At 50.6% G+C, this 24,439-nt stretch overlaps 1 protein-coding gene across 1 annotated transcript in view; it reads right to left on the bottom strand.

Annotated features, from left to right (window-relative positions):
• IGF1R (insulin like growth factor 1 receptor) overlaps nt 1–24,439 on the bottom strand; it is a 314,862-nt gene that overhangs the window by 14,018 nt on the left and 276,405 nt on the right. The window contains exons 12-20 of the mRNA XM_052659610.1: nt 23,300–23,436; nt 22,658–22,817; nt 18,608–18,710; nt 18,034–18,104; nt 13,667–13,896; nt 13,304–13,414; nt 8,995–9,154; nt 5,880–6,009; nt 421–555 (exon numbers count right to left, since the gene is read on the bottom strand). Of these exons, the coding sequence (XP_052515570.1) occupies nt 421–555; nt 5,880–6,009; nt 8,995–9,154; nt 13,304–13,414; nt 13,667–13,896; nt 18,034–18,104; nt 18,608–18,710; nt 22,658–22,817; nt 23,300–23,436 (1,237 nt within the window). The remainder of the gene's footprint in view (nt 1–420; nt 556–5,879; nt 6,010–8,994; nt 9,155–13,303; nt 13,415–13,666; nt 13,897–18,033; nt 18,105–18,607; nt 18,711–22,657; nt 22,818–23,299; nt 23,437–24,439) is intronic.

Here is a 24,439-nt window from a genome sequence, read left to right as displayed (position 1 = left end):
TAAACACTTAACAGGGAAGAAACCTGAGGGGGATGCAGGTGGTGGCAGCGTCCTGGAGCAGCCTGCAGTAGGTCTCAGGTCACACCCAGAGCCTGGAGGAGCCCTGCCAGTGGCCAGGGAGCAGCCTGGACTGTGGCTTCAGAGGAAGCAATGTCAGGTTGCTGCATTTTTTTTTTTAAAACAACTCTGCCTGGAGAAGATTGGCAGGGATTGCTGTGGCTCAAGTATTTCACAAAGACGTTTGGCCTGAGAAACTGCAATGCAAACTGCATTGCAAAAATCTTCCCAAGATTAAGGAAGATAGGGTGGGATAAAGGCACCAGCCCAAATGCCCAGGTTCTTCCGTTAAGGTAAGCCCTCGTCTCAAGTGCTCTGGCCAGTCCGGCACCGCCAGGCTGCAGGGACTCGGCGCATACGTACAGCATGTCAGGACAGTTGTCCGGCTTGTCCAGAAGGCCGCCCTCCATGACAAAGCGAAGGACCTGCTCGTTGGACAGGCCCTGGTACGGCTGCTCGGCCAGCGTGGCGATCTCCCAGAGGACGACCCCGAAGGACCTGCCAGGAGAGAAGAAACGTGAGGTGCTCGGAAAGGGAGGATGGGGCTGGGAGACCTCTCCCTTCCAGCCACTGAGCGCACGTCAAGCACGAGCCAGGCGCGGGCTAAGTGGAACAGCTGCCTCATGTGCGGTAGCCCTAGGGGCACGACTCTGCCAGCTGAGAGGATGGCGTGTTGAGGGCCCGCGAGCTCCTGACCTCTGATGGGAGCCCCGGGTAAACGGAGTTCAGGGCCCTGCAGGGCCACGTCTCCCAAATGTGCTTTATCCCACTGAGAATCAAATGCCGGTCCCCAGGCCCAGCTGGGATAGTGTCTTAGTGGCCTCAAAGGCTGTCTGAGATGGGCAAGCAGTTCAACAAACTTCCCGTTCTGGAAACTTCTGCCTATGTGGTTCCCAATGCAGGCTGTGAGTCAGGCGCCCCTGGTGAGTTCTTAACACATACCAATGCCCGGGCCCCTGACTGACCTCACTGGTCTGGGATGGAAGCCTTGGCCTTGGGGTGTTGAAAAGCTCAGTGGGGATCTTACAGGTCCAGGAGGGCCTGGGGAGAGGGGGGTCCAGCCTCACAGGTGGGGACAGCGGTGGGCAGAACTGGCTGGGGCAGGGCTCCCATCCCAGGAAGGATCCTTCAGCCCAGAGTCTAGCCAAGGGGGAAGGGGGCAGTCAAGGAACCAAGTCAGCAAGGGGAGCAGGTTCAGGTGCAATCTGCCTTGAATGTGCCTCTGCCGGTCGATTTAGAAGATCATACTACTTGGAGAAGGAAATGGCAACCCACTCCAGTATTTTTTGCCTGGGAAACCCCATGAACAGAGGAGCTTGGCGAGCTGCAGTCCGTGGGGTCACAAAGAATCAGACACAACTGACAGACTGCCAACTATTGGAAAACAAACTAATAAACATATACACACACACAGGAACTTCAGACCGGAATACACACACACACACACACACACACACACACACACACACACAGGAACTTCAGACTGAGGGTGTTCAAAAGGGCAGTGCTGTATACTGCAAAGCACAAGTGCCTTCCCAGCACACATCGCCACCTTGCACAAATTCTCCACGGTCTATCTGCCTTTCTCTTTGGGTCATTTCCACAGATTAAAGATGGCCACTTGGCAGTGAAGAGCAAGCCTGAGGAGCTTCCAACTGGACCTTCACAGACCGGGGGTGTGGGCAAAGTCGCACTGAAAATTCGGGGCGTCGCTTCCCGCCCAGAGCTCCAGGGACCTGGCCGAGCAGAGCCAGGAGGGCCACGGACTTTGCATCAGAATGCTTCCCTAGACCCTTCAGCTACTTTCCATGAACAAAGGGGTTTTGTTCAAACTGATGCCGAGAGCAGATGTCAGACATTCAGAGTTTTAGTCCTCGGATCAAGCTACCCAAAGTCCTTCTGAACCTCAGTGACCAAGAAATAGTCTTGACATTGAATGAGTCATCTAGCAAAGCCGAAGGCCCGAGCATGATGTTCACAGGCCCGGCTGAGGGCAGTGGGCTCCCTGTCAGTGTGGGCAGAGGGATCTCACAGACGGAACTGGCCTGGTCACCTAGGTCACTGCCTCAGAGGCGGCGGCACCCGACTGACCACAAGCCTGGACTGAAGAATCACCTGAAGATGCAGCTCCCCAGGCCCACGTCTCCTCCTGCCCCGTGCGCTCCTCGGTGGCGCCACCCTGAGCCCTCAGTGCCTGCCGCCCCCCTCCAAGCTCCGGGTCACTCCGGGTTCACTACCTGGGCCGGTCTCACCTCGGTCTTGTCACCCTGCTCTTCTCGCCTCACTGCTGCTGTTCCTTCCCATCTGACAGCACCCCGAGCTCTTCCTTCCTGCAGCCCCTCAGAGGACCACCACGGCTTGTCCACACAGGCTCAGACCTGCCCGAAGGTCTGGTCCCCTCCTTCCAGCCCCCCAGCACATCCTCAGTGCAGACGGCCCCCTCGCCGGGCCTGCGGGACACCTCCTTCTCGGCACCAACATCGTACCTTGTGGAGCTCTACACTCTAGGTATGACGAACTTCTTTAAACATGGCTCTAGGTCCCTCTCCTGTCCAGCACCCTTGAAAGTCCTTATAGTGCCTGAAAAACTAGTCCTGAACCCGTCACACAGCAGCCAGGGCCTCGCTCGCTCTCCTTTCAGCTGACTCCCCCGAGGAAGTCCCACCGTCCCCCACATGCACTCAGCGCTTCCCACCACGATGGCGTCCCCCAGCGTCCCCTCTGCTAAGACCCCACTTCCTCACTGCTCCACAGGGGACAGTCCATACTTCAGGGTGCCCCACAACTCCAGCTCTTCTGGGAAGGGGGTCCGTGATCTCAGCCCATCAGGGTCACTTCCTGTTCTCCACAAGACCGTTCTCCAGGGACCAGGACCATGTCTCCAGCACCCTGTACTTGCACACACTGAGTGCTGTGCCTGGGCCACGCCAGCTCACACCCATGGAGGAACACGGCAGGTGGCACAGTCGGCTCTCCCCACGGCCTTCCCTGGAGCGACTCTGGACTGACGTCAGTGTCACCGGTCAGTGAGGGCCACGCAGCGCTGGAGTCCAGGTGCCCTGCATAGGGCAGCACTAGCTGAGTTCAGTCTGCCCCAAGCTACGGAGGCTAACATCTCTCTCTGCACCACCAATGTGCCCCTCTGTCGCCACCAGCTGTCACAGGGGCCATTTAAAGATCTATACTGGTTCCTCAGACATCCCCAGATAGACCTTACCTCACAGACCAGCAGCCAAAGTCCACAGACGCTCCATGATTTGGCCAAGGCCACACAGCCAGAGACACTAAGAAATATGCAATGCCTACAGGTTTTTAGGAGCAGGTCATTTACAGTGTGACTTGACATCAGTGCCTCATATGAAACCAAGCCTTGAATTTTGTGCACTTAATCCTTAAACATTAGGCAAACGCACTTGTGTGAAGTCTTTCCTAATTATGCGCACTGGGGTGTCTTCCCCAAGGAAGGGACAACCTGGTGTGAGTCTCACATCAGTTCCAGTGCAGGTTAAGGTCAGCACTCCTCACACCAGGACAGGAACTATCAAGGTCCCACTCACCAGCACGTGGAACCCTACACATTCCCTGCTGATGTGGATTTGCCACTGAAGAACCAGTAACTCCAGGAGCGGGCAGAAACTCTGGATGCTTGTGGCCACTTGGAAAGATTCTCAGCAAGTCAGGAAATGAAGACTGCCGTAGGGCCGTGCAGTCGCTCAGGAAGGAAACGCGCCTTCAAGCTACGGGTTCCGCCTCCTGAGTCCTGTGCTGGGTTTCCTTCATGCCTAGAAGGCACACCTGTGTCTTCTCACTCAAAGGAGCCACTCCTTTGAGACACAGTGCTACAAAGGAGCTATAGGGGAAAAGACACAGCGCTCAAAGGCCTGGGAATAATGTCTCCGAGGATAGCAGGGAAGCACAGAGATGCTTCAAGCACAGACAAGAGACCACTTCCTTGCAACTCCAAGGCCTGTCTTACCAAAACCAGAGCAGGTTGTGAACTGTTTTGCAGAGAGAAGGGCCAACGGAGTATCAACAAGAGGCCAACTTCAGCACAGCATGAGTAAGACCTGCCAACCCAAGGATGTCTTAAGGATCAGGGCAGTCTGTCTTGTGGGAGAGGAATTAGCAGTACCAGGGAAATATGTGAGCAGAAGCTCACCGACCAGCTGTCAACGACACTGTAGATGGGGCTCGGCGACCAGTCCTGACCTCAGAGCACCTTCTTATCCTAAAATTCTGACGTATCTCCTTCAAGGTCTATGCAGGGGTGACTCTAACTATGCAGGGGAGACTGTTCTGTGCCATTGAATACACTCAGAAATGATTTTCATTCCTTGGGGAGCACCTTAGATTCTGGGCCGCTGAGAAGCCCTCTAAATTCTCCATCATCCTGGCCTACCCACCTTACCAGTGTTATCCTCAGGACTATTAAAAAAAAAAAAGCTAAAGCACTGTCAAAGCCGGAACAGCGAATGGAATGAAGATGAAATCCCTACTCTTGTTTGTATATATTTTTCCTCCTGGTTCATAATGTCAATGTCATCAAATGGAAGAAAAAATGGCAGAGCACGCTTTGCTGCAGCTTGTCACAATCACCACTAACCAGAATTTGGTAAACTTAGCCTATGGGATATCAACAACTCTAGTTTTATCTTTCTGCCCCGCCCCTGTTTTTCTTGGCTCCCGTGGTTTTCTATTTTATTGCCCTGTAAGCTGACCTCGAAGTTGTTGGAAGCAGGGATCCCAGAATAAACAGAGGCAGTGTGGACCCAGGCCTGCCCCTCCCCGTCATCTCTGTTATCTAAAAATGGCGTTGAGCACTTGGATTTGACCATGAAGAGAGAAGCATCTTGAACAGACTGATTGCAAAACAGATCTCATACTTGAGCTCAAGAAGTAATCATGCTTTGCTGGGTCATATTCAAATGCTATTTCCAATTTGCACCTGTCTTCTAAACAGGATCCAAGGCCCTTGAACTGTGAAGGGTCAAGAGGTTAAAAAAAAAAATGACGTCTGTCACTGTTTAAATAACTCCTCTATGTGGTCATCCTGATGGCTGGAGTAAACAACTACCATTTCTGTAACACATCAGTGATGGGATCTCCCCAGAGGACAGCCAGGGAACTAGCTGACGTTCTTGAAGGCAGATGTGCCAGGGCCTTCGCCTGCCAAGAACCTCAGTCATATTTCAGAACCTGATCACCTCTCCGCAAGGCTGCTGAGGAGCTGCAACAAACACTGTGAGTGAGAGGCTTCTGCATCCTCTACCCGAGGCTTCTGACGCTCTCTACCCCGAGATACGACCACGACCGAGGGGGCATTTTGCTTTCCACACCATCCCTGGGTCAACAACAATGACCCCCTGGAAGACCCATTGGAAGAGGACAGACAGCAGATGGGACCAGCAGGAAAACACATCAAGACTCAAACTTTGGCTCTAAAATAAGCAATGTTTGTAATCTGAAGGTTTAATTAGGTGAAGCAACCCCCCAGCCCCCACCCCCGGCCCTGACCCCACGGTATCTATTTATTGTGAAAGAAAATGAGAGAAGGCAGGCAGGGGATGAAGCAGAAAAAGGTGATGTTTTCTGGCTTGTCCCCACATCCCAGCCTCTGGGGTTGTGTCTCTGGGTCTCCTAACGACCTGGTGAGCAGCTCAGCGCTGAAAGAAATATTGGTCCTGCAAAGTCTTTAGGTCCCACAAGTGTCCACTGACAGCAGGAACGCGTCCACGACGAGGGGGTGGCCCGCATCACACTCAGCCAAAGCTGGACACGAGCAACAGGGAACAGAAAACGGGGGGACAGGACAGGACTCGTACCAGACGTCAGAATGAGTGGTGAAGACTCCATCCTTGAGGGACTCGGGGGACATCCAGCGGACGGGCAGCAGCCCCTTCCCCCCCTTCCGGTAATAGTCCGTCTCATAGATGTCTCTCGTCATCCCAAAATCTGTGAGGAGGAGAGAGGGCGTGAGGTTACCCTGGGTGAGCACTGCGGGGCAGAAGCGGAGAGAACGATGACGGCTCACAGAGGGCCTGTGCCCGCGGCCGAGCCAAGGGGACACTCGTGTGGGTGTCCGTGCTGCCGTCTGATGAGGGTCAGTGAGTCACATGACAAGCAAACGCCCAGATATCTCTGCCTGTAAATATATTTATATCGTAGTTCTGTTAAAAAGTTACCTTTCTCACTGCATTTAAAATGAGAGGCATCTTACAAATTATCAAGACCCATAGTTTATCAGGAAAATACATACTGTGTAGAGCAAAGGTCATTTATCTGTGGTTTAAAAACATGACCAAATAGCCAGGAGCATGTTGACTTTTATTTACTTGGTAGCACTGCCTCATTATCAGAGGAAATGAAAGTAGTTTCACCATCTAATAAGGGGGAAAATATTGAGAGTACCAATTCACAGTGAAAAAAGTCCACAGCAAGCTGCCTAAGAGATGCTATTTACTAGGCCCTGAAGCTATTACTCAATAATGCTTTTCAACATAATACTCCCACTCATTTTTGAAAATGTCTTCCATTTTCCATGACTCTAGAAGAAGTCACATAATTATGTTTGATGGCAGGCTTGCTTTATAATCCTAAATTATTGCTTCTTTGTCAGAGTTTGATTTTCCACTCAATCATGTAACCTCTCCTTACAGGGCATCTTCCGTCTCCTTCTCAGGAGAAAGGGCCACTCTCCTTTTTAAAATGTTCATTTATGCCTCTAACTCTGCCACAAAGAGGTAAGGCTACAAAGCAAACACAGAGAACAAAGTTCCTTGGATGCTAACCAACATAATTTCCTTGTCCTATGCTAAGGGCCATTGAACTGCCTGTGGTAAAATTGCTTGCTGTATTTGTAATCCATCAGACACTGGGTATTAGAAAAACATTTCCGAACCCTTGTGAAGAATGAAAATGAAGAGCTGAAGTCTTATCTCCAAATTAATCCAGTGACATGCAAATTAGAGGATTTGCTTTTACTTGTACAAAAAGAAAAAAAAAAAAAATCCCAGAAAAAGAGCACAGATTATTTCTTCCTTAACTCAAAAGAAAAAGTTCAAATTTTAGGAAGAAAAACACAAGTACAAAGAAAATGTCACTACAGACATGCCACCTGGTTAAACAGCAAACTGAGGCCTTACTGATTTGGACTCTCAGCGGCCAGTGGCACAAGAACAGCCCTTGGGGGCATTCTCAGTGGCACTGTGGGGCAGGCAGGGCCGTGAGGGAGCAGCAGGGAGTTAGGACGTGCCCGCGCCAGGCACTGAGGCGCCTTGGGCCATCCTGCACCCAGTCCCTCCAGCATCTCACGGCTCTCTTACGATCATGCCCCTGTCCGAGGTCAAGACACTGAGGCTCACAGAGCTCAGGACACCTGCCTCAAACCTCGAGGCTTCTGGTGGCAGAACCAGGTTTCTTTAGTTAGCGGCTGCCCGGCTCTGCAGCTGGGGAAGAGAAGCTGGTGAGCATCCATGTGGGAACAGTCTGAGTCACCGCTGAAAAGGGAGGAGGTGCACAGAGGAAGCCCTGGCAGCGGCCAGAGGGTCAAGCCCCGGGGCAGGACAGCCTCTCAGACTCTCGGGGGCATCAAAGGGCCAAATCTAGGGACACATGGAGTAATTGATGGCCAAGTGTATTTGCTCTGTGATACAGCTCCATCCATCACCTCAAGCTCCTTACAAATGAAAGATAAAGACACCTGCTGTTTAACCAGGTGGCATGTCTATAGTGACATGGGTTCTACTTGGGAAACCATTCTAGAGGGCTACTCACTGTTTATCAAAGGGCCAAAATATTCACTCAAAATCACTGTGTAAATAAAAAAAAACACAGCTCTGCTAAAGGAAGGTGAGCACTTCCAGAACATGGGCTAGGCAGAGAGGCTAATTTTGAATAGTTTTTGAATGTAGGGTCTTCCTGTGGTTTCTCAGAAGAAATATTTAGCATTTTTCTGAACCATTGTCATCTCATAGTGGGAAGAGCAGGAGGTTCCTAAGCAGCCCTGACGTTACATGTGTGTTGATCAAGCAGATTCAAACACCACAGTTAAAACCAAGCCTAAAGGCTGAAATAAACTCCTAACCAGTGACCAGAAATGTAATCCGCTCCACATTTTTACTGTTATGGTGGGCAGTGACAACAAGGGTTCTAAGGAGCAGGCTGGTTAGATGCCAAGTCAGGGTTATGACAAAGATCCCAGGTGGGGCTGGAAGAACCCGCCTGCCAATGCAGGAGACATAGGAGATGCGGGTTCGATCCCTGGACCAGGAAGATCCCCTGGAGAAGGGCGTGGCAACCCACTCCAGTATTCTTGCCTGGAGAATCCCATGGACAGAGAAGCCTGGAGGGCTGCAGCCCATAGGGTCACAAAGACTGAAGCAACTTAGCACACACACAAGGATCAGGAGCCCAGAGGCCGATCAGCTCAAGTGTGGGCCCTGGAGAGCAGAGGTCTTCCCCCGCCAAGGGACCACCTGCCCCGTCACCACCCAGGCTCTGCGCATGGGGTTCACCCAGGGGGCCTCACCTTTTAGAAAACTCCACAGAGTTTGGAAAACTGGAGGACCTACTGGTAGTCTGGATGGTGACTTTTATGTCCAAGTCAAAATCGCCTGAGGACATTTTCTCAACTATTTTTGGAACCGGTGCTTACATCTGTTCTGCTGAGAAATCCCCCACATCCCAGGAGAGGCACCTGCAGGGATCATGGCCTCAGCTCGCCCTTGCCCACTGCCTGGACCACTGCAGCCATGTGCCATCGAGACTGGAGCCAGCCTGGCTGGTTGACTACCAATGGGACACAATCACATGACTCCCAAGAGCAAGCCTCTGCAGTCACAGGATGTGCGGGAAGACCTCTCCCCGGGATGGCTAATGCCCACGGGGTCCCTAAGACACGTGCGACTTTAGCGCAGATCTGAAAAGCTAAGAACACACCTCCGATTTTGACTGTGAAATCTTCGGCTACCATGCAGTTCCGGGCAGCGAGGTCTCTGTGGACAAACTTATTGGCGTTGAGGTATGCCATGCCATCTGCAATCTCGCCAGCCATCTGGATCATTTTGCTTAGGCTGGGAGGTGCTAGGACTGGATTATTCTGTTGGAGAATAAAAAAAAAAAAAAGATACACATGAGAATTTAGGAATTCTTCCCACGCTCTTTCAGGGTTTCTTGATCCTCTTTCGTTCAACCTGAGCACCCCACGTCATTCTTCGAGGAAACCAGGGGTGGCTCAGAAGGAGGCGGTGGCACTGCCCTTTGACCCAGCACAGAGCTGCAGAGAGGAGCACCTATTAGCACAACTCGGACCAGCACCTTTGGTGTTGCGGTGGGACTAACAGCATTTAAAGTGAAGCCAGGAATTTTTGATATTAAGAATTCCGGATACTCAAGTTACAACTAGTCTAAGTCTTCCTTTTATGTCTACAATTCAAGTCCATATAGGGAAAAGGAGGGAGGGGATGTTACAAAGGCTGTGTGGAAATAAGCAAACAGCCCTGAATGGACACTGGATACGTTATTTCCCACGAAAGCTTTGTTATAAATTACTTACTCCTCCTCTTTCCCTTCCACTTTCTTCTAAAGTACAAAGACATCAAGATTAATTTGTTCCTCTTACAGAGTGGCATTCCTTGGATTATGATTTTCTGTGCGTGATGTGGAAAGCAAGCCCTTGACAGTTCACTTAAGTTCAGCGGACGCCTACTCTGGAGGGGACCGATGTCCAACAAGTAACATGGATAAACATTTCCTCTTTGCAGAGGAGGGCAACATACCGACTTTGGCACTGAAAAGAAATACCCCCAAATAATAAGTCCACTTAGAAAAACATCATATAAAATGTGTGGCCAAGTTTCTTTATCCCAAAAGAAGGTTTCTGTGCTGACCATCTCTTGCTTGCATGAGTTCGACACTTTACCTCGGTTTCCCTGACTACAGAGCACCTCTCACGACATGTAAAGCCGTCCTGCTTGGACAGGCCCCGTGCGCGCCCTCCCCAGCTCAAACCCTGGGCCACGAGAAGGGTGTGCACTGCCTCCTGCCTGGGCTCTTTCACAGCCCTGGGGTCAAGGCGGGGTCACTGCCAGGAGGATGACCGGGGACCACGCCTAGGGGTTGCTGGCTGTAAAGCCGTCCTGCTTGGACAGGCCCCGTGCGTGCCCTCCCCAGCTCAAACCCTGGGCCACGAGAAGGGTGTGCACTGCCTCCTGCCTGGGCTCTTTCGCACCCCTGGGGTCAAGGCGGGGTCACTGCTAGGAGGATGACCGGGGACCATGCCTAGGGGTTGCTGGCTTTACCCGCTGAGGGGGCAGTTTCTGCCCCAAAGCTGGCTTCTAGAAGCAGGGTAACAACTTTCCAAATACTTATGGGTTGGGTCCCTACACTTGAATTCTGAAGCTACTATCAGGAATGCCTGTGGTTTAAAATCCTCATCACTGAGCTGCCTGGGGATGTGCTGAGATGGCCTGAAGGTAAGCCAGAACACCCCTTTCCTGTAGAAAGGGGCCTTGTATGGATGAGCCTTTCCACCAAGCTTATTTGGGGGAGCCTATACCCCCAAATAATAAGTCCACTTAGAAAAACATCATATAAAATGTGTGGCCAAGTTTCTTTATCCCAAAAGAAGGTTTCTGTGCTGACCATCTCTTGCTTGCATGAGTTCGACACTTTACCTCGGTTTCCCTGACTACAGAGCACCTCTCACGACATGTAAAGCCATCCTGCTTGGACAGGACGTGTCCAAGTCCTGGTCTGGTACACTAGGAAAGTGCAGGTAAAATGTTAAGTTTAGGCTCAAGAAGTTGTGGAGTATTAAGTTAGGTGGTTATTAGAAGTGGTCACTCATGATTAATATGACAAACAGAGAAGGAAATGGCAACCCACTCCAGTACTCTTGCCTGGAAAATCCCATGGACAGAGGAGCCTGGAGGGCTACAGTCCATGGGGCCACAAAGAGTCGGGACAGGACTGAGCGACTTCACTTTCTTTCTTTATTAGAAGTGGCCATTCATGATTAATATAACAAACAGAAGCAAAGAAAGGAACCCGATTTTAATTATTGAAAGAGAGGGCTGACTTTCCGTTGGTTCACAATGCTAATACTGCCATGCTTTTAGATGTTTTAGAGAACAGAAATCTTTAATTTGCTTAGAACTGCTTAAGACATGCCAACAAGCGCACCCACGGTCAGCGAGGGGAACGGGTGAACCTTCGGTGCGGGGGGAGAGGATGCCGTGCAGAACCTAACAGAACCACAGGACAAGCACACGCAGCTTTACACTTGACGCGGGTCAGAAAGGACAACTTTAAATCCGACAAACCTAAAAGCGAAATTTTGATATGAGAAGGACCAACCCTCTTATCCACAGGGAAGGAAACCAAGGCCCAGAGCCCGAAGCCGCCGCCTGAGATGCAGACAGCTAGTGGCAGAGCCAGGCTGAGGGCGATGAGCTTTTCACTCTGAGTCTGAGACTGGGGATGGGGGCAGTGAGTGCTTCGGGCTCCTCAGAGGTGGCATCCATGAATCTGATACGAAACACGCTGCCACGCCTCCAGCCGCCAGCTGATGGAGCCTTTGTCCTTTGTGCTGGTCTGGGTATTACAGAGAGGGCTGGGGCAAGGCACTGAGGGCCAGGGGAGCTGGGCGCCCGGCGAGGCAGAACGAAGGGTGGGCGTGTCACATACCTCCCTGCTCGGGGCCTCGGTCCACACGGGGCTCCGTGGGCCTCGCAGAACCACACCCATCGGCTGTGAGTAAGGGAAGCCACGTGTGAACAAGTGCTTGGAATGAAAACTAAGGAACTACTATTTGGGAGAAGATCCAGTTGCCGATTAAATGAAGAAAACAGAGATTAAGCTCAGAGACAGGCTACAGACATTCAAAAAGGGTAAAGAAAGGGCAGGATCCAAGGCTCGTCCAACAGACCCAATGCTTCCTCAATAGGCAGCAAAGTCAGGACCCCAGTGAGGCCCAGCGAGGCAGTCAAGTGGAACGCAGACGTGGCTAGTATTCCTTCTAAGTATTTATCTCCCAGCTTACTCTTAGAACTACTCTCTTAAAAGTCATGCCTCCAGATTATTAAAAGCTGGGTTCACGCTGCCGAAGGAGAGACACCGTGGTGATGAGCCTGAAGCTTGTAATACAAATTGGTATTTCTCCCGAGACTAGGAAGAGATCATGGTTCAGCTGAGGCGATGATCATTCAGAAGCTCAAGCAAGACGCTGACTGAGGATAAAGCCAGGAATGCGGATGCAGGAGGGGAGCCCCATTTTCAGAAACAGGGCTCCCTCGGCTCAACGGCTCAGCCTGCCCGCGGGAGGGGAGAAGGCGCACGTGGCACGTGGGCTTCTGAGGGAGTGGGAGTCTGTGCACCAGCCTGGGGGAAGGCATCCCGGCAGAAAAGGCAGGTCAACCTGACACCGAGCTCTGACAAGCGCAGCCCAAGAAGGGGCAGCAGAGACGGGTACCCCAGACAGAGTGGGGGCAGGAAAGGCTACAGGGAAGCAGCGGTGTGGACAGGTCTGTCAGTGGGAATTGGAGAGACTGTGCTGGAGGAGGTGACGCGGTGGGTAGAGAGAGTGAGGTGGCAGCAAAATCCCACAGGGGGTTGGTTAACGGGGTATCTGCGTACTGGCAAGGGCCTCTCACTGAAGATCCAGGTCTCTCTGTGGCCAGGGAACTCCTTCGTATAAAGCAGGAGTCCCCAACCTCTGGGCCATGGACCAGAACCTCCTGTCAGACTGGCATCAGCATTAGGTTAGAAATAAAGTGCACAGTAAGGGTTTCTCTTAAGGCGACTCAGTGGGTAAAGAGTCGGCGGGCAATGCAGGACATGTGGGCTTGATCCTTAAGTTGGGACGATCCCCTCGAGGAGGAAATGGCAACCCACTCCAGGATTCTTTCCTGGAGAATCCCATGGACAGAGGAGCCTGGCAGGCTACAGTCCATAGGGTTGCAAAGAGTTGGACATGATTGAAGCGACTTAGCATACATACGAAGTGCACAATAAATGTAAGGTGCTTGAATCACCCCCAAATCATCCCCCGGCTCTGGTCTGTGGAAAAACTGTCTTCCATGAAAGCGGTCCCTGGTGCCAAAATGGTTGGGGACTGCAGCTATAAAGGGCCGAGAACCGAGCATGCAGCAAGGGAAGTGCACGAATTTAAAGACACAGGATCTTCTGGGGAAGGTTCTAAAGGAGAGGGAACAGATGACATGGGATGCAGATGAAAATCAAAACTTACCTCCATTTCTGGCCTCAGAGACCGGAGATAACTCTTGAGGTCCCCCCGGGTCATCAGTTCCATGATGACCAGCGTCGGCTGGCCCTGGGACACCACGCCCAGCAAGCGCACCTGTGAGGAAACACAGCGAGAAGCGCTGAGCAGGTGAGGACCCCCCACGATACAGCTCCCCACCGCCAGGACCACTGGGCTGGAGCAGAGCCCGCACCACGGGCCCCGGGGCTCAGGGGCGGCCCTGCACCGCCTCTGGAAACTCCGCGTGCACAGCGTCTGACGGAGCAGCGGGGTGACGGGGAGCCCCCTGGAAGCCGGGGTGAGACGGCAACCCCGAGTGTGCGGGCCACACCCGGGGCCCCCTCTTACCACGTGGTGACAGTTGAACTCCTTCATCACCGAGGCCTCGTTGAGGAACTCGATCCGCTCGCGCATGCTGGCGGCCTCGTTCACCGTCTTGATGGCCACCCTGGTCTCGGGCTCATCCTTGACCACGCCCTTGGCCACGCCTTCGTAGACCATCCCGAAGGAGCCCTGGCCCAGCTCGCGGCTCATGGTGATCTTCTCCCGGGCCACCTCCCACTCGTCAGGCACGTACACTGAGAAGGAAGCGGCCGGAGCTGAGCCAGCGGGACAGGGCTGGGCAGGACGCGTTCCGGGCCAAGTCCAGGCCAAGGAGGGCACTGGAGCCCTCCACTCCCTGGAGCCCACAGAGGAGAGCACCGGGGGGCATGGGCATATGGCTGGCTCTGGACTCTCCCACAGGCTGGGGACTTCAGCAAGGCCACTGTATAGTCAAACATTACAATTTCAAGTCCTCACGGATTTCTAGAGATAATTCAAAGATGCCAACGGCAAGGAAGAAACAGAAAGTCGTTTAACTTCAGATGTTGCTATCTATAAGTGTAAAATCCACGCTGGATTTCAAAACATAATAGAATACTTCAGTAACTTTTATCCTGACTACATATTAAAACTGATAATACTTTGGATATACTTAGTTAAAGAAAACGTTATCAATATGTATTTTGCTAGTTTATTTTTCCTGTTTTATATGTGGCTACTAGAAACATTTCAGGTTTCTTATGGGACTGGCATTAACACTTCCATGGGTAGCTCTGCTCTAGCCTGGACAGAGTCAGAGACCCTGGGGCACTGAATGAGCTAAGGAAGCGATGAGCTCTGTCTCACTGCTCATTCCTACCGAGGAGTAGTCAGTGGTGACCAGCATGCAGGAAGGGACGGCTGATGAGCAGAAGGGTCTCCCCAGGACTTGGGCCTGGGCTCTGTGAACTCAGGGACCTCCCACCACTGGGGTGAGGGGCTGGGGAGTGAGGCTTGGCGATGACTAAGCCTGAATATGATTTCCTCTCCAGCCTATGCTTCTGGTCAGATTCAAGCTGGTTTAAGAAAATAAATAAACAATTCGAGGTAGGAGGAAGGAGAAAGAGGGAAAGGAAGAAGGGAGGAAAGAAAGAAAACAGAAGAAAATCCATCCGACCACTCTGATGGGTAGGTGAGAACTAAACGAAAATGCACCTGTTCCACAGATCCATAAGAAATTTCAGTTATAACCATATTCTTCTAATGCTGTGTGCTCATGTGCTTGTCTGAGAGGGGAACCCCTGGCCAGCTCCACTGCTCGGAAAGAGATGGCCTTGGCTCAGAAATGCAGAAAGACTGGGAACCGGTGTTTGCCTTTATGCTTTTAGATGTTAACTGTGGGCCTTCGGCTGGATGTAAGAGAAGAAGTGGGTTGACAGCTGTATTCTGACACCCTCGTAAAGTAAAGATGTCTATGAATCAGGCCCAGGAGATACCACCAATTTACACCTCTAAGGAATGTCCAACATGGACTATGTTAATCAATATAGAATTTTCTTTCACGTACATTTTTGTATTTCATAGTACGTAGGTATGTGTTCAGGAATGTCACAAATGGAATTCCACCCTCCATATGGCTTAGACACTTTATAGCCTGGAAGAGGAGGCTGATGCTTGCTTAGGAGAGTAAATACGCAAGACACCCTAGTAGGTAAGACTCTCTGATACCCCTCAGAAAGTATAAAGAGACAGTCTATATCCATTTATCTCTGAAAACCCAGGCTTGCTTTTAATCAGAATTAGCTATGTAGCACACCACGAAACATGGAGTTAAAACCAATCACATTCATCCCTTGGAGGTGGCTGAAGTCAATACTCACAATCCCTTCTCTCAATTCAGCCCAACAGCTCTGACTTTAGCCAGCAGCCCTAAGCCCTCCGGGGCAGCAGAGGCTTACGGGCACAACGCTATCAGCGTTTCCCCGGAGGGGATTTTCAGTGTGCTTGGAGAATGGTGACATGGAGATCAGCTTTCAGAGAGAGAAGTTTTTTAAGCATTTTTGAACTGCGATGTCATTTTGTTGCCCCTTGAGGAAACTAGTTATAAGATGCTTGTCCAAAGGCCAAATAAATTAAGTTCAAATACGGTGACCGTATTTCTACCTGTTGGCCTGAGTGACAGTAAGCTTTGTTTTGTTTTTAAAGAATCAAGAGATTATATTATGAAAGCACTCTGGAAAGACACAGAACTTGAATTCAAATCGCCATTAGAGTCTGATTTGATTGTGCGCTCTCAAAGTTCCTAGATACTTCATAGTCAAAGCTGCAAATGCCAATCTTCTATGCTTTATTCTCTACAGCAATCTCACTCCAAACCAACAGAGCAGGGAAGTGGCCTTGCATTTTCCTATATTAATAATAAATTATAAATAAATAAACAATAATCTATATTAATTGATTAAAAACTACATTTATATAAACACTGCATTAAAATCTTCTTTTTTTTTTTAAAAGAAAAAGACCCTCTCCACAAGTAATTACTCTTTTTTAAGTTTGGCATGTATCCTTCCAGAACATTCTCTGTGCCTTATATGTACACACACAGATGTATAGGCATGTGTGTACGCATATATGCCTTTTAGTTTAGAAACATTATCCGCTTTATTTCTGGCTGTGGTGGGCTTTGCTGCAGCGCGCAGGCTTCCTCTGGTTGTCGCGGGCGGGGGCTACCCTGTTGCAGTGTGCGGGCTTCTCACCACTGGCTTCTCTTGTGGCAGAGCTCAGGCCCCAGGTGTGTGGGCTTCAGTACCTGTGGCTCGTGGGTTTGAGAGTGTGTGCCCAGCAGCCGTGGCTCAAGGGGTTAGCTGCTCCCTGGCATGTGGGATCTTCCTCGACCAGGGATCAAATCAGTGTCCTTGCATTGCAAGGCGTATTCTTAACCCCTGGACCACCAAGGAAGCACATAGATGCCTTTTAAAAATACAACTTCGCAAGACCTTTATAATGTCCTCATCATTCTACATTTGATTCCCATTCAGAGGACTCTGCTTTTGACTGATTCTATTGTAAACACAATTAGAATTAGAAATTATTAAAGCAATCACAGTAGTAAAGATCACACACTCATATATAGTGCTTTCAATCGCTTCCTCATTTGATGAGGACGACCAGTTAGAATAACCAGGACTCTTTATTCCATGTCTCCTGCATACCTGCTTCCATCTGAAGCATGAGCAAGTCAAACAATTTTCTGAACACATTAACCGAATTCCACTCCTTATGCATTTGACAGACTGGGTCCAGCTCCTCCCACGGGCCAGCTTGCCTGCAATACCCTCAGAACCTCACAGTCCTTCCCCACAGCAACTGCATCACACGTTAACACAGTGCCCAGGACTGCTTTACCCTGACTTCTCAACCGCCTAGTTCTGTGACCTGGACGTGTTTCTTCTCTGAGCCTCATCACCCAGTGAAGAGACAGAAGCATTAGAAAATCCATTCTACAGGGTTTCTTGGTGGCTCAGACGGTAAGGAATCTGCCTGCAATGCAAGAGGCCAGGGCTTGATTCCTGGGTCAGGAAGATCCCCTGGAGAAGGGAATGGCTGCCCACTCATGTTCTTGCCTGGAGAATGCCACAGAGGAGCCTGGCGGGCTACAGTCCATGCATGGGTTTGCAAGGAGTCAGACATGACTAAGTGACTAACACTTTCACCTTCGTAAGGATGTAGGAATCAAATGGGTTGGCATTTGTGAATGCCCCTAGCAAAGGGCCAGTTAGTGGCACCCAAGGGCAAAGGGCTCACCCTGACTTTCTTTGAAAAGGTTGGATTTTGGCAAACTAGGAAGACAAGATAGCAAAAAAGGGGAAAAAAAGCACAATCCAACTTCCAAGTCAGACCTTCTCAGCCATTTAAATTAAACAGCTCTCGTGAGTAATTACCAGAGGGAATGTGAATGGGCCATGGAGACCCTAGTCAGGAGGGAATGAACAGAAAATCTCCGAGATACAAAAAGCTGAGAAGCCGTGGTGATCAAAGACAGTTTTAAAGACATGGAACTCAAGGTAGAACTAGTTTAAAAGGACTGCTTTGTCAGCTCCAGCATCTCTTCAACTAGATGCTGACAACTACACAGCTTTTTTCATTCTAGCATAAAATTTCAGGCAATTAAATAAATGAATTACTGTGTTGGCCACATTCATCTCTGAAGCCCGTATTCTCTTGGGGCAGCTCAAACAGTCCTAGAATTTTTGACATATGCAGTGAATTGCTCAAAACTTTGTTTTTTTAAAAAAGAAAGTATTAATGAAGACAGATCTGAGGTCAAAGGTACCTCAAAACAACGCAAACGTATTCCCCTGAATTACTAACACTGAAAAGTTCCCGAGCTGGGACCTCAGGCAGGGACTTACCATCAGCTGCACTGAAATACTCCGGGTTCACAGAGGCATACAGCACTCCATTTCCCAGCCTGCTGTTATTTCTGCCAAAAAGACAAAATTTAGGTGAGAAAAAAAAAAAAAAAAAACCCACACATTTCTGTTTGTACTTTCATCTGTTTTATTTGTTCTGATTCATTAAGGACCAGGAGGAGTGGGGGAGGGGAGTGCCATCAGGACAGCTCACCCTAAAGCCTCTCTTGGCTTCCTCCTTGGCCTCAAATTAGAAACATTTCTTTCTTTACTTCCTTGGAAACTGAAAGCTTATTTTATGGACAGGGTTAAAATACCATGTTTGAAAAAGCTTTGCAGAAGCAGCAATATCTGTGATGGGTCAACCAGACTCCAAAAAAAAAAAAAAAAATTTCTGCTGTTGAATCATTAGAAAATGGTCTCTTTTCTGTAAAGAATATTTGACTGGAAAATCAGATTTTCTGATCCATAAGATATTTCCTCAAACTCCTCAAAAAGTTCATCTTAACGCAGGTTCAAATCATCAAACCAGTCCGAAGCAGCACGTGTCTGAACTTTGCACCAAGGCACTCACCTTTTTCTATGGAAGACATACAGCATTATAACCAAGCCTCCCACTATCAACAGAACCGCAATGGGCAGAGCGATCATCAGGTGGATGAAGTTCTCATATGTCGCTGCAGAAACAAGCCAGAAATGAGAGCATGTCAGGAGATGAACATATTTCATATTTAGTTGAAAGTATAAAAAAAATCCCTGAGAATTCCTCTATTGCTTATAACGAACTAGGAATTCTAGTTGGCTATAACAAAAAAAAGAGAAAGAAAACCAAGTCATTTGCAAAATATTAAAGTGCAGACTGAGAAATAGAGTCATTTTTCTTGTCAAGCTAAGTATATTCTGAAATAGTTCAAATGATGGATTCAAGTAAAATAATCTCTGGTGGCTCAGCGCTAAAGAATCTGCCTGCAGTGCAGAAGACCTGGGAGACACAGGTTCAATCCCTGGGATAGGAAATGGCAACCCATGCCGGTATTATTGCCTGGAAAATCCCATGGACAGAGGAGCCTGGTGGGCCGCGGCCCACAGGGTTGACAAGAGTTGGATACAACTGCGTGCACACACACAGACACACACAGCTAGACGACTATTAATGGAGTTGCACACATCTGCTAAAATAAGATGAATAGATTTTTATGTATATAGTGCTCAAGCTCAATCTGTCTTCAGACACTTCCACAGACAACTTAAAAAAACAAGAGTAATTAGATGGCACCCTTTACCAAAGCTGCTCTGAATTCTCCCCCAAACATCGGAGGCCACAGTTACAGGCTGAGACCACAGGGCTCACACCTGCTCGTTACCACGCTCAGCTCTTAGATGACAGATGACAGGCTGGACACTGATCCACACGCTTAGAAAATGCAGCTGGACGCTGGCCATCAGTATGTCCACAGGTAGCAGAACCACCAGACAAGTGGGCTACACACACTGCAAGGAGGCAGGGAGGAAACAAGAGTGTGGAGGGAGTCAGGAGGAGCTGGCCAAGCGTAGCACGGCTGGAAGTGACATGCAGAGAAGCCAGGGCCGGCTCCCAGGGGCCCTGTCCAGGCGAAGCAGCGTGAACTGCACTCTGCAGATGAGGAGGGACAGGGGCGCCCTCCAGTCCTGCAGGGAACTTGATGGCACCCGGGTGGGGAGAGCTGGCTGTGCCCGAGGACAGCCTGAGCGGCTGGCAGTGAGGAGGGGACTCTGCTCTCTCCAGGGGAGGGGCCCTGGGCATGTTCTGCATTGCCCAACTTGGACCTCACGAGGGAATCACTGCTCCTTTTCTATGAATGACCGAGACTCACAGAGATGAACGGTCCCCCGCAAGGTCACACAGGCAGCGGGCTGGCCTGGGCATCTAGGCTTCCTGTACCCCAGCTCGCACTTTCCCCACGAAGCAAGTGCCTTAGAGGCTCTGAGCTGAGGTGGTGGTGGCAGCTACAGAAGCCGGACCCCAGAGAGAACGCAGAGGCAGAAAAGATGAGACGTGGGTCTCGATGAGAAGTGGGCGGCAGGAGAGGGAAAGGGCAGCGTTGGCCGCGAGGCCTCTGGCTTGGGGACTGTGCGGGTCACAGGGCCACAGACTGAGCTGAGGAACAGGGCGGTGGGGAGGGATTCTGAAGGTGCCAGCTGTGATTCTGGTTTTGTGCATGAGGCATCTCAAGCGCCTGTGGGATATTTGAGAAATGTCTATGTGGAAATGAGGGTGGAACTCACTGGGGACCCAGTTACATCTATTAAGCCCCCCCATCAATAATTACTTTGCCACTAAATACTACTATTATTATTACTCTGTAAGGACTACTAAACCTATTTTAATTTTTTAATTAAAGCATTTTTATCAAAATGCTCTAGAAATGGATGCAGGCTCCTACATTTTCTAGTTCTTGGAAACAGTTGGAAGTTAACACAGCTTTTGGGAAGCTAGCGGAGGGTTTGTTTTTTTTTTTTTTTTTTGCTCCCTGAGGACTATTTATTCTATTTGTATCACTTGTACTACTGGTCAGGGTGTACCATGTTCTTTTTGAGTTTCACATTTCAACAGGGACATGGAGAAACCGGAACACATCCAGAGAAGAACAAAATGATTGAATGGCTGGAAAATTGGTTTCTGAGACTGGCTTATGAGAAAGGGCCCAAAACTTGAGATTATTTGGTCTGGAGAAGAAAAGCTTGAAGAGTAATTTAATAGCATTCAAGCACATGAAGAGCTCCTAAAAGGAGAGCAGTTGCCAGAAAGCTTCCAAAGCTTCTGTCTCCTCTGAGGACTGGGCAGGAGAGGAGGCTCAGTCGTAGCAGGAGGGAGCCTGGCCTGACACAGCAAGAGCCTCCTGATAGTAAAGCAGGTACGCAGATCCAGTTTCCCGGTGGTGTTTGCCAGCTCCTGCTGGAAAGGTGCCGCCAGAGGGGCTCTGGGTGCCCCACAGGCTCCCAGGACCCACAGGGTCAACGGGGTTGGGGGGGGGGGGGTGACAGCAGATAGGACGGCTTCTTGCTGACAAGCCAAGCTCACCGCGTCAGAAGCCCATGCTGCTGTTTCAAAGAACACAGTGCCGCCCGAGTCCTCTAAACCTGGGCTCTGTTCCTGAGGGATGGATGTGGATAGGGGAAGGCCACAGAGCAGGGTAAGAAGTCGCTTCTTTGGGGAGGGCTCTGGGAGTACGGAGAAAGTTCCCTCTCTGGAAGGCATGGCACCTGCCAACTGCAAAGAGCAGGTGACGTGGGTTGCATGGAGAATTCAGACCATTTCAGATGACGGAACGATCTGTTTAAGCATCTGTTTTGCCCTCGTACAGTGCCAGGCTCATAAAATGATGCCTTAAGGTGGGCAACTCTATGTCCCCCCACCCTTCTTTTGGTATCTGTCACGCCGTAGATTTCTAAATACCATGCGTGCCTTGGACTTTCAGGCACTAACCAGATGGACTTCTGGATCCATTGAATCCTGAGTTTAATAACTCAGACTCCAGACCAGAGCAGCATGGGTGTGCATGCCAGAGGGGACCAGGGCAGTGGGAACTGCCCACTCGACCCAAAAGCACCACCACTCAGCACGCGGGGGTCGCTTTTTCTCCAGCAAGCAGTCAGGAATAGTGTTACGACCAGTCTGATCCCATTATCTGAACGTGAAATAATCTTAAAAATCTGGTTTCTACTACAAAATAGTACAAACTCAAAATGGAAATAACAAGGAATATTTATGTCACCAACCGAAAATACTGAATTCTCTTGGCCACGCAAGTACAGTGCCCTTGTGCTCATACATTTTACAAAACTCAGTTTTAAAATCTAAAATCTTCACATAGAATGGCCTTCTAAGAATACTGTCGTGTTGATGGTTTCAGCGTAAACTGAACACACGGCCCAGCCTCTGTGCCAAATGGGGAGTGTGTGTGTGCATGCGTGCTTCAGTCATGTCCAACGCTTTGCAACCCCGAGGACTGTAGCCCGCCAGGCTCCTCTGTCCATGGGATTCTCCAGGCAGAAATACTGGACTGTGTTGCCATGCCCTCCTCCAGGGGATTGTCCTGACCCAGGGAGCGAACCCACGTCTCTAACGTCTTCTGTATTGGCAGGAGGTTCTCTGCCACTCGCGCCACGTGGGAAGCCACCACCACACACGGAGTACTGCGTACTCGCAACGTGCGCTGCTGCTTCATAAGCGCATCTGCATTTTACCGATGAGCAGTGATGGAGCGCTGCCTCGGCCTGGGATTCTGTCATGCGACGACTCCTGCCCTAAAGCAGGCTGCACCAGAAGGCCCCTGGGTTTGTGTCCCCCCTTAGGATGCTAAGCCCTGAGTCTGAGCCCCAACCAGCATCCCTGACGATGCAGAAGGCAGAATGGTCAATTCAGTACTTTGTAAAACGTCCTGGACGTAACTCAAGCTGAGAGCGAGGACCCCCTCAAAAGAGGGTCCCTGAGGCAGGGACTCCACGTGCAGCAGCTCCCCAGCCTGAGCTCCCAGATGGGGGGCCGGCATTAGAGTGCCTCTTCTCAGTGGTGGGCGATGGGAATCAGAAAATCAGGCTTCCCTGGTCCCGGCCCCATCAGCAGCTCCCACCATGGCCTTACTCTTGGCCTGAACGTAGAAGAACACAGGATCCGTCCATGACCCATTCCCAGAGAGAGAGGTGGCCTGGATCCGGGCTGTGTAGTTCCCTGGGTTGAGCCGGTTTAGCTTGGCTCCTCCATACTTCCTGTACTCCTGTCTGGACACACATTCCCGCTGATCCTGGAAGAAATAAAACACAGGTGTCAATTCCCCTACGCATGTTGGAAACGGGCGGCTGTGGCTGCCTGGCCGCTCGCCTCCTGCTGAACGCTGATGCCGATTCGCAGGAAAAGGGCAAACACCGGCTCTACGTAGTGGCAGTCCTCCAGTAACTGAAAGCGCACCCAAGCGCTAACCAGACCTTATTTCTTTAACCAAAAAGAGTTTCAGAAAGATTAAGTTATTAAGACCAGTCTCTAGGCTGAAACATCACTTTCTGTAAAGAAGCAGTTTCTTGTGGGGTGAGGATAAGCCAGCTCCTGCACACCATGAAAATTTCTCAAAGAGCAGAGAGCTGTTAGAAAGACCTAAATCCTCACTGACTCACCTCCTTATTCCATTGTTTAGTCTTCAGCTAACCGGGGGGTGCCCTGTGTTTTAGTGTAACGTACACCACACCTGTAATGGAAATGCACCCACACGTGCCCGGCGTCCAGACTCACCTCCACTTGGGATCCATATTTTATTTCATACATGAGGATCAATCCATTGGGATTCTCAGGTTCTGGCCATTTTAAAAAGATGGAGTTCTCAGGCCTTGGCTCCCAGGTCACTGGCCCAGGAATGTCATCTGCTCCTTCTGTGCAACAATTGAAACAGGCAAGAAAGTTAGCTTCGAGCCCCCAGGGAGGGACAGAAACACTGGACTAACTTAAGAACGGCCTCCCCAACCCCTCACACAGGACAGTGGACAGCAGCCGCGGTGACTCCTCTTGGCCTGGCCACGCACACACAGCAGGGGTTTTGGAATCGGAACAACCTAATGATTGTAAGTCTCAAGATGCCACCATACCCTCCCTTCCCACTCCGGTCCCTCAACAGGAAAGCCTACGCTCGAGCACAGGAGGACTATCTTGGCAATTCGAGTCACTCAGGTCTGGTTCTCGGCTTCTACGCGACGCCGTCGATACCAGCAGCATGGAAAAGGTGCGCCATGAGCAGAAGCGGAGGCCCCAGCCTGCAGGCGGGGCCCTGGACCCTATGCTCTGCATCTGAGCATACAACCTCCGGGCAGGTGTGAAGGATGGTCCTCAAGCCTGGGAGGAAGCCGCCAGGAAGCTGGCGCTGAGCGCAAGCTCGCTGGGGTGGAATCAGCGATTCCTCCAGCTGCCGGGGGAGGCTGGGGTGCTTGCTCTCTTGCTTTTGTTTCTTAAAGGAGTGAGCCAGGTGGTGAGCAAAGTCACTGCAAGTTCCAGCTGGGAAGGGCTCTGAGAAATCAGCTGGGCTGTGTCTCTCCTGGGAGGGTGAGGAGAGGAAGGCTGGGTCGTCTGGCAGAGGCTGGAACCAAACCCAGGAGGCCCCATCCCCAGACGCAGACACTCTGTGTTCCCTGCCAGCTCTGCAGGGAAGCGAATGCTGCAGTTGGCCCATCCGGAAAGGTGGGTGTGTGGCTGTCTGAGCCACAGGCAGCTTCTAACTTACAAGGGGAAGGTGAAGACTAAGCAAGCAGGACCAAAGACTGCACGGGAGCTGCCCCTGAGGGGTGATGCTCACTCTGAATCAGGGCCGCACACTGGGGATTTCACGGAAACTCAGGGAGGGGCCTGGCAGAAAAGGGCTGTGGGAAGGCATAACGCAAACCC

This window comes from Budorcas taxicolor, chromosome 21 (genome assembly GCF_023091745.1).
Source record: "Budorcas taxicolor isolate Tak-1 chromosome 21, Takin1.1, whole genome shotgun sequence".
Classification (NCBI taxonomy): Eukaryota; Metazoa; Chordata; class Mammalia; order Artiodactyla; family Bovidae; genus Budorcas; species Budorcas taxicolor.
This window is presented reverse-complemented; position numbering and strand designations above follow the sequence as displayed.